Genomic DNA, 9,588 nt, shown 5'->3' with positions numbered 1-9,588 from the left:
TTTCAAGTTGAGATTCAAGAGAGAAAGACTTACAGATCGACGGACGTACCAAGACTGTCTTTCGGATAAAGTCTTGTAAGTCCGAGTCCGAAAGTCTTTAGACTTTGATATCCTCATACCTCAAAATGTTGAGTCTCGAGCGTATAGACTCAAATTGATTTTTTCTCCAAAGGCTTTGTGAATATATCCGCCGTTGATTCTTTGAGTCAACAAATTGAATTGAAACATCTCCATTTTGAACATGGTCTCTTATAAAATGATGTCGAATCTCTATAGGCTTTGCTCTTGAGTGGAGAATTGGATTTTTGGTGAGGTTGATAGCGTTGGTGTTGTCGCAATTAATCTCCGTGCATGAGTCTTCAATTTCAAAGTCTCTTAGCTGTTGTTTTATCCATAGAATTTGCGAACAGCAGCTTCCTGTGGCTACATACTACGCTTCGTTGTTGAAAGAGACACGGTGCTTTGTTTCCTTGAAAACCAAGACACTATCCTTCTTCCAAGCAACCGGCAAGTTCCCGAAGTGCTCTTTCTATCAACTCGCAACCGGCCAGATCTGCGCTCGAATATCCAGAAGATTAAAGTCTCCTTCTTAGGATACCAAAGCCCGATGCTTGATGATGAAGCAACGTATTTGATGATGCGTTTCGCAGCACCGAGATGGGATTCTCTAGGATCCGATTGAAACCTAGCACAGATGCAAACACTCAACAAGATGTCGGGTCTAGAAGCGTAAGATAAAGGAGTGAACCAATGATGCTTCGGCTTTTGATCAACTTTCTTCCTTCTTCATCTTTGTCTATCTTCAAAGAACTTGACATCGGTATGTCGGTCTTTTTGCACTTTTCCAGTCCAAATCTTTTGACAAGATCATTAACATATTTTTCTTGATAAATAAAGGTTCATTCCTTCAATTGTTTTACTTGAAGACCAAGAAAGAATGTTAACTCTCCCATCATACTCATTTCAAATTCATCCGCATAGACTTAGAAAATTTCTTGCACATATTTTCATTAGAAGATCCGAATATAATGTCGTCCACATATATTTGAACAAGTAAGAAACTTTGTTCTCTTTTTGATAAATAAAGTAGTATCCACTTTACCTTTGACAAAACCATTTTGTATTAAAAACTTACTTAATCTGTCGTACCAAGCTCGAGGTGCTTGCTTTAAACCATACTGAGCCTTCTTCGGTCCCCAAGATCGAGTCAGCTTCTTTGGGTCTTCAAACCACGGTGGTTGTTCCACATAAACTTCCTCTTGGATGACTCCATTTAGGAAGGCGCTTTTGACGTCCATTTGGAATAACCTGAAATTCTTATAACAAGCAAACGCAAGTAATAATCGAATAGCTTCTAACCTTGCTACTTGGAGCGTAAGTCTCATCATAGTCTATTCCTTCTTCTTGCGTATATCCCTTGGCCACGAGTCTTGCTTTGTTTCGTACGACTTTTCCTTTCTCTCATTCATCTTGTTTCTAAACACCCATTTAGCTCCAATAACAGTTTACCTTTTTGGTTTGGATGTCAATTCCCGACATCATTAATGCTAAACGTTCGAGCTCTTCTTGCATAGCTTCAATCCAGCTTTTCATCGATAAAGCTTCTTCTATGCTTTTTGGTTCAATTTCAGAAACGAGAGCCACAAAGACTAGACTCTTCTCGGCTTTTGGATCCGGTGCGAATTCCCTTCATTCATTTCGCCGATTATAAGATCTTTGGGATGACTGGACTTATGCTTCCAGTTACTCGTTGATTTGTCTGGTTGATGATCTCTTTCTTTGTTTGGATCTTCACGAACATCTTGAAGCTGGTTTTCCAGAGTCTGAGATGCTTCTTGAGATGTAAGCTTTGGAAGATCTGGGCCGAGTTCGAGACTCTTCTTGATGAGTCTCGACTTGATTCATCTTGTGTTGAGTCTTGGAATTTGACATTCATTGACTCCTCCATAGACTGGCTCTTCTTGTTATAGACTCAAGGCTTTGCTTGATGTAGAATATCCAAGGAAGATACCTTCATCTCGATCTTTCTTCAAACTTACCAACTCGATTTTTTGCATTTTTCAATATAAAACATTTGCAACCGAATACATGAAAGTATGAAACAATAGGCTTCTTATCTTTGAACAATTCGTAAGGGGTTTTCTCTAGAATAGGTCTTAAGAAGACTCTATTGATGATATAACATCTTTGTTGAAACAGCTTCATTTCAAAATCGTGAAGAAATCTTGCTTTCAATTAAAAGAGTTCTAGCCATTTCTGAAGAGATCTTTCTTTCTTTCCACAACTCCATTTTGCTAAGGAGTATATGGAGAGGAGAACACATGATTAAAGCGATTCATCACAAAATTTTGTAAAATCTTGATTTTCAAATTCACCTCCATGATCCGTTCTAATACTTGAGATAACACATCCTTTTTCATTTTGAACCTTTTTAGCAAACTTTTCAAAATACGAGAAGGTTTCAGACTTACTTGCAAGGAAATATACCTAAGTAAACGGGAGTAATCGTCCACAATTACTAGGCAATATTTCTTACCTCCATACTACTGTGTTCGGTTGGTCCGAAGAGATCCATATGCAGAACCGTAGTACATGATTAGTAGAGACATGATTTATTGGCTTGAATGAATTTCTTACCCGCTTTCCTGAATACATGGAGTGCATGGATCAGTCTTTTGATAAGGTAATTTGGGTAGTCCTCGAACAAGCTGCTTTGATGAGATTTTGGCTAATTGCTTCATGTTGACATGACCAAGCTTTCTGTGCCATAAGCTTGCTTCGTCTTGAATTGAGATAAAACATTGCGATTCATTTGGTTTCACATCCGTAAGATAAATGTTTCCATGTCTCGACCCATGAAAGGCGAGTAGAGTCTTTACCGATTCCGAACATATTCCTTCTTGAAAAAGATCTTGAAACCAGTATCACACAATTGACTAATGCTGAGAAGATTGTAATTGAGTCCTTCCACTAAGGAAACATTACTTATTGTGAGATTTCCAATTTTCACAGTTCCAAATCCCACAATACTCCCTTTCTTGTTTCCTCCAAATGAAACTTTTCCACCATTTACTTGAGCAATCTTTATAAAACAATTTGAGTCTCCTGTCATGTGTCTTGAGCATCCACTTTGTCAAGATATCACTTTACCTTTTTCTTGACGGTGACTTGCATTTAAAAAAGAGTCTCAAGCTTTCTTTGGTACCCAAACTTTCTTGGGTCCTTTTGTGTTAGTAACATAAACGATGTATTAGCCCATATTCTCTTAACGAGTTTTCAAACCATAGGACACTCTTTTTCAAAGTGATCCGGACTGTTGCATTTTGAACATTTTAGAGCATTTCTTCCTACAGATTTTACAAAAACTTTCTTGAAGTGATTTTTGTAAACCTTTCTCGAGAGTCTTTCCTTAATTCTTTCTTTTACTTTAGGAAAATCAATTAGGGAATTGTTTCTTGACATTCCTAGACCGGACTTATTGAAGTAAGGTCTTTGTCCGAAAGAATTTTCTCAAGTTTTCAGACCTATTGAAAATTTCTTTGATATATTTGATAAGTCTGTTTTTAAAAAGACATTTTCTTTTGAAAGATTATCTCCATTTTCTTTAAGATTGGAAATAGTCAAGTCTAGACTTTTAACTCTCTCTACTAAAACATTTTCCTTTTGTTTTAGAGCTGAGTTTTCCTTTTTCAGTTCGGAAATTCTTTTGAGAGAAGTCTTAAGACTAAAACATAATTCATCAATATATTTAGAAACTTCGACAAGAATTTTAATATCACTTGCCTCAAATTCACTGTCTGAGTCTGATCTAGAGTCTGAGTCTGATTGTGCCATCAGACATAGATTGGCATATTCATTATCACTTTCTTCACACTCGTGTCACTCCATGTTTCGGCTCCGAGAGCTTTTCGAAATCTTTCAGTTTTTCCTTTCTTCTTCTTCGAAGAGGACGGGTACGATGTGTCCCTTTTCTTACATTCAAAGACTATGTCTTTGTTTGGTTCCTCATCATCAACGAGACTTGGTCTCTGTCTTTGAAAGCTTTGTTTCTTTGAGTTGAACCTTCTTCCTTTTCTATTCAGTTTTCTGGAATCTTCTTATCATGAGAGCAAGCTCCTCATCGTCCATATCTTCTTGAATCTGTATCATCGAATCATCATTTGATTTTAATGCAATGGATTTCTTACCTTTTGGATCTTCATCTTCATTGCTCCGTTCCACTTCATAAGACTGAAGAGTTCCAATTAGCTCGTCGACAGATAGTGGCATAATCCTTTACGTCTCTCTTATCGAAGTCTTTATGTGATTCCAATCCTCGGAGAGTCCACGCAGTAGCTTCTTTACCTTCATGGGATCGAAGTTGGTTGACCTTGATTTTCAAGACCATTCACAATATCTCGTAAAACGACTAAACATGTCGATATAGATTCTCCTGGTTTCATTCTCGAAGGCTTCAGATTGACCGAGAAGAATGTTGATTCTAGTTTCCTTCACTGACTGTTCCTTCATAGGTGATATGCAACTGTCCCAAACTTCTTTTGCTGTACCACAAGAAGATATTCTATTATATTCAGTTGGTGATAAAGCACAATATAAGGAGTAAATTGCTTTTGCATCGAGTGTTTGTCTCTTGATTATTTCTTCCCGAGACATTCCGCTGGTTTCTTCAGTTTCTTTTCCTCTTTCGAGAGGCGATGCGGTGGTAGGAGTAATTCCTTTTTCTACAACGTCCCATTCCAGAGGATCCTTTGATCGAAGGAAAGCTTTCATCTTGTTCTTCCGGATGTTGTAATCTTTTCCATCAAAGTAGGGTGGTTCGGTATTGCTTTGCCCTTCCATCGCCCCGGTGCTAGCATACTAGCCATGGATCTTTACTATGAAGTAAAACACTTCAAATAAAGTAAGCACACGGGCTCGATACCAATTGATATTGCTAGTATGAGTACCAGAGGGGGTGAATAGGTATATAAAATTTTTCTCAAGCAATTGCACAATACTAGACAAGTTGGATGAAATGATAATCAAAGTAAGGCGAGAGAAGAGAAAATTAAACACGCGGTTTATAGTGGTTCGGCATATCAAGCCTACATCCACTCTTCTTCACCGACAGCCTATTGGCTGGATTCCACTATGAACAAGAGAGGTTACAGCACAGCTTTGCCTTGATTCCACGGTGTAGATGTTCTACTACACCTCAAGATTTCTCACAAATATAGACTCTCTCTTTCGTATACAAGTATTCGCTCAAATGATTTGTCTAAACAAAAAGGAGCTTCAGACTTTGGAATTCTTCTATCGCGCACACCTTGAACAACTAAGACAGGTCTTCCTTATATACTCCTTTATGCCATCATACCCGTTGGCACTTACCAAAGGAATTCCTCCAATCTACCCGTTGGACGGAATCAATTAGGAAGATTGTCCAAGCTATAAATGGAACGTGTTGATAGCCCATCAATCCTGTTCGCCCATACAATCAGGATCTCGGTTTCCATAAGTAGAACCTTCCGATAATATTTAGGCAATCACCGGATCTTCAATTATCGAATCAATCTTCGATCAATCAAAGGACTCCGTTTATGTCTTCTCCAGCCATGAGATCTTCTCTAGTTGATAAGGTTAAATCCTCAACGAAACATCCAGTTCTGGATAACCTTTCTTCAACGGATTAGAGATTGTCAATGAAGATAGACTTTGAGTCTTGAGTCCGGCTGTCCCAAGGTCTTCGAGACTTTAAACAGCGAGTCCGCAAGCCTTCGGACTAGACCTGATAGAAACGATTTGTCAACTTCAAAACACTTCAAGAAGATTTCTCCAACAGGTATGAGCATTTTTGGGACTTCCATATTTTTGAAAACCAAAATTTTCTTCAGACCTAATGTGTTCTTCCTGTCTCGTGTCCTGATTTTGTGAGTTTTGCGCTTTGACTTCCAAGAGCCATAGTCATTTGTCCTTCTCACCCGTTTACTTTGAGGGTACTTATTTTGCAGACAGTGAAGAAGAACCATTCATTACCATCGACTTTATCCTTGATAGTTCGCATATTTCCACAAAGAAAAATCTTCAAACCGCCGATGCCAACCAATAGACACAGAATCCCATAAGGCATAGAATGGACCAACCATGAACTTCTCACATTTTTTAAAGATGAACGGGATAGTCTCGATTTTGTCTTACCATTTATCTTGCCAGGTAAATCCCAAGGTGGCAATTGATGGACATCAACCTCGGGAATTATCCCATTTCAATCTGTTTCGTTGCCAAGTGTCTTCAAGTATTGATTGACAAGTTCCTCATTTGTTGAGCATCGATGCTTCTTGGTTATCAGCAACCGTGCCGCTGGGGAGTTACGAAGCTGGAATAGTCCCCTTCTTGATTCACTGGGGTCTCCGATACATTGCTAGCGTATGCGTGAGGGCTGCTTGAACAAACTTCAGGGCTGATTGTTGGAGCGTGAGGGCCGCTTGAATAAACTTCGGGGCTGACTGTTGGAGCGTGACCCATCATCGCTTCTTCTCCTTTTTGTTCTTGATCGACATGCCACGTAAGGCAAAGATTCGCATATATATATCATGAACAACATTAGTTATAGAGAGATAACCCGTAAGTAAAAAGCATATCTCGATTGTCGCTTATAACCAGTTCTGTTGTGCAATGAATGAGAACCAAAACCTTACCTCATCTTCGTTATGGCCCAGACAGTTAAGATTAAGCTGGTATTCATGTGAGACCCAGTTGGTCCTTTTGCCTTTAGGCACGCGGTCTGTGTAGAACACCAGTGTCTTCCTGATTCCTATCGACTCATCGGTGTCCTCACTCATGATGGCGCGTTCCTTGCCGGTCACTTTCCAGTAACCGGTTTCGGTTGTCCGATCAGAGTGCTTGCTGTTAGAGTACTTGCGCTTCACATAACAAAAGAAAAAGAGCTCCTTACTGTTGAACCTGTGATAGAACAAGGCGGGCAATTGCCAAGGTTCGAATTCGCATATGTCGATCTCCGGTATCATGTCGTAGTAGCATTTGCCAGGTCGTCCAAGTATCTTTGGCTTCAAGTAATGAATCAGAAGCTCCTCGTCAGTGGCGTGGAATCGGAATCCTGGAGGAAGTGCTCTCATTGCTTCAGAGATTGTGTTGGAAGATATGATTTAGCAAATCATATCAAATTGTAAATTGATATGTAATATTGTCTATCTTAGGCCTAGAAAGATAGGCGATAATTATTTTCCTTTACTATTTCTTTCTTTTAATTAAATACAATGTATTGTGTACAGATTATAATCAATAGAGAGAATACAACTTTTCTCATATTTCTTCTTTCGCATACTTTTCTTTGATCTTCTGACATGGTATCAGAGCTTCTGACGATTCTGGCATAGCTTCCGCTTCCATCTTGATTGCCTTGAGGAACTATAACCTGCAAAACAGTTACCGAAAGGAATCAACTCCTTTCAATTCTTTTTCTTTGCTACAATGAACAAATTAGAAGCCCTCACCTCCAAATCAGATGACCAGCCAACAAGAGATGCGACGCCACAGACTACCCACAATCTAGATTCAACTGTTGTGACAACTATGGCTGAACAACAACTTAGTCAAAGCCAGATCCAACCTCAACGCGTGCAATGGCAGACTTTTCTGGCTTAGTTCAATCTGGGTCAGCCCTTCTCGGGCCATCCTTACCAGTGGATGCTGTATCCATGGATCCATGGGACAAACCCATATACATTATAGCTGGGCTACCAAAGTAGCGTGCGGACCGACGGAGGCCCACCAACCAATAGTGGGGTAGGCTCTACCTTCAGCCCGGAGCAAACGGGCAGATCAGGTGAATCGGGGGGGATGAATCCTTACCCGAATTTTTTCAATGCGGATCGAGGAAACGGGTCAAATACTTCGAATGTAGGGGGTGAATACCTACCCGACTTCACATGGTTTCTTTCCATATCCGATCCTTGCTGCTGGAGGACGGCCAGAGCCCGGCGACCCTCTTTACACGACGAATGTCGATGGACCAGAACGGAAACTCATCAGTCACCAATTAACGGGTCCAGACAATTACGTGACTTGGTCGCGTGAGCTCTGGCGTGCCCTGGTAACAAAGAATAAAAAGGGTTTTCTCGACGGAACAATTCCGGTTCCGACCGACGAGCGAATGGCCCGATTTTGGAAAAAAATGTAACCAACTCGTCAGAACTTGGATCGGGAATTGTATCACAACCGAAGTGGCAGTAGGGTTTCCCCCGACAGAAGATACGAAAGAGATGTGGGATAACATTAAGGAAATGTATGGAAAGCTAGATAAAATCAAGATCTTTTCCATTACATAGAAAATTTCGGATCTGAAACAGGGCAATATGAGTGTTGCGACGGTCTATAAAAAATTGTCGGCGCTGTGGAATGAGATGGAATCGGCCGAAGAAAAATTCAACTGGCCCGAACCCATTCTACAGCAGTACAAGATCATGCGCGAAAGAGAGAAGGCGATTAGGTTTCTCCTAATCTTAAACGAGACATACCTTTCGTTTAGATCTCAGATCCTGACCATGGATCCTATGCCAAACCTTGGCCGGATCTATCAGCTTGCCGTCCAGGAGGAGAGCCAATAGAAGACGGCGATCTACGGAAAAGGGAGCGAGGCAATGGCTCTGGCCGTAAGAGGCCATTTTCACTCTCCACCGAGGAACCCAGGAGATGGAGGACGAAAGGGGGCGAATGTGGGGTTGAGAAACCCTAGCCCTAATTTCGGTGAGCGAGATGGACGGCTTCGATTTTGTTGATCAATCGGATGACTCCCATATTTTTTCGACGAGGCCCCTCTCAGACGGCCCACGGAGTAGCTTCGCTGGAGCAGATGGGCTGCGTGGAATCAATGGGCTGCGAGCAAATGTTTATGGACCAGACGCTGCTCGCGAATTTCAGCCCACTGGATTAGAAGGGTCATATGGGCCTACTTCGGCCCAAGCTTTTTAGCCCGGCAACAGACTTCATTCAATTGCAAAAAACAATGGTAAAAAAGGAAGAGGTAAATTATATTGTGACTATTGTAAACGTCCGCACCATACAATTGACAATTGTTGGAAACTACATGGGAAACCTGGAGAAAAAGAAAAAGGGAAATCTTCACAGATTTTTCAGGTGTCGGGTCAGCCAACAGAAAGATCGATTATCTATGAGCAGTGTTAGGAATTTATGGGAGCTTTAAAAAGGTTGGATGCCTCTGATAAAGTTGGGAGTTTCACAGGTACATCTTATTGCTTGATGAATTCAATTTCAAAGAATGCATGGATTATAGATTTAGGTGCTAGTGATCACATTGTCTATGATAAGGGCTTCCTTTCCAAAATCAAGATATTATCTTTTCCTATATCAGTGCAACTTCCTAATGGAAATTCCACACAAGTTGCCATGACCGGCACTGTGAATCTTAGTCCCCTAATTACACTTTGAGATGTTCTATATGTGCCTGACTTCCAATTCAACCTCATATCAGTTAATCGAGCTTCTAAAGAAAATTCATGCCATGTCATGTTCACTCTCGATAATTGTTTCTTTCAGGCCATTTCGACTGGCAAACTGATGGGTTTGGGT

The 9,588-nt window shown here is 40.6% G+C and overlaps 1 protein-coding gene across 1 annotated transcript in view; it reads right to left on the bottom strand.

The window, feature by feature from the left end:
• Positions 1-7,115, bottom strand: part of LOC104452640 (protein CUP-SHAPED COTYLEDON 2) — a 15,824-nt gene extending 8,709 nt beyond the window's left edge. The window contains exon 1 of the mRNA XM_039316152.1: positions 6,678-7,115. Coding sequence (XP_039172086.1) covers positions 6,678-7,115 — 438 coding nt within the window. The remainder of the gene's footprint in view (positions 1-6,677) is intronic.
• Between the last annotated feature and the right edge of the window lie 2,473 nt (positions 7,116-9,588).

The sequence above is a fragment of the Eucalyptus grandis genome, chromosome 1 (assembly GCF_016545825.1).
Source record: "Eucalyptus grandis isolate ANBG69807.140 chromosome 1, ASM1654582v1, whole genome shotgun sequence".
Lineage (NCBI taxonomy): Eukaryota > Viridiplantae > Streptophyta > Magnoliopsida > Myrtales > Myrtaceae > Eucalyptus > Eucalyptus grandis.
Note: the sequence above shows the minus strand (reverse complement) of the source record. Positions and strands in the feature narration are given on the sequence as shown.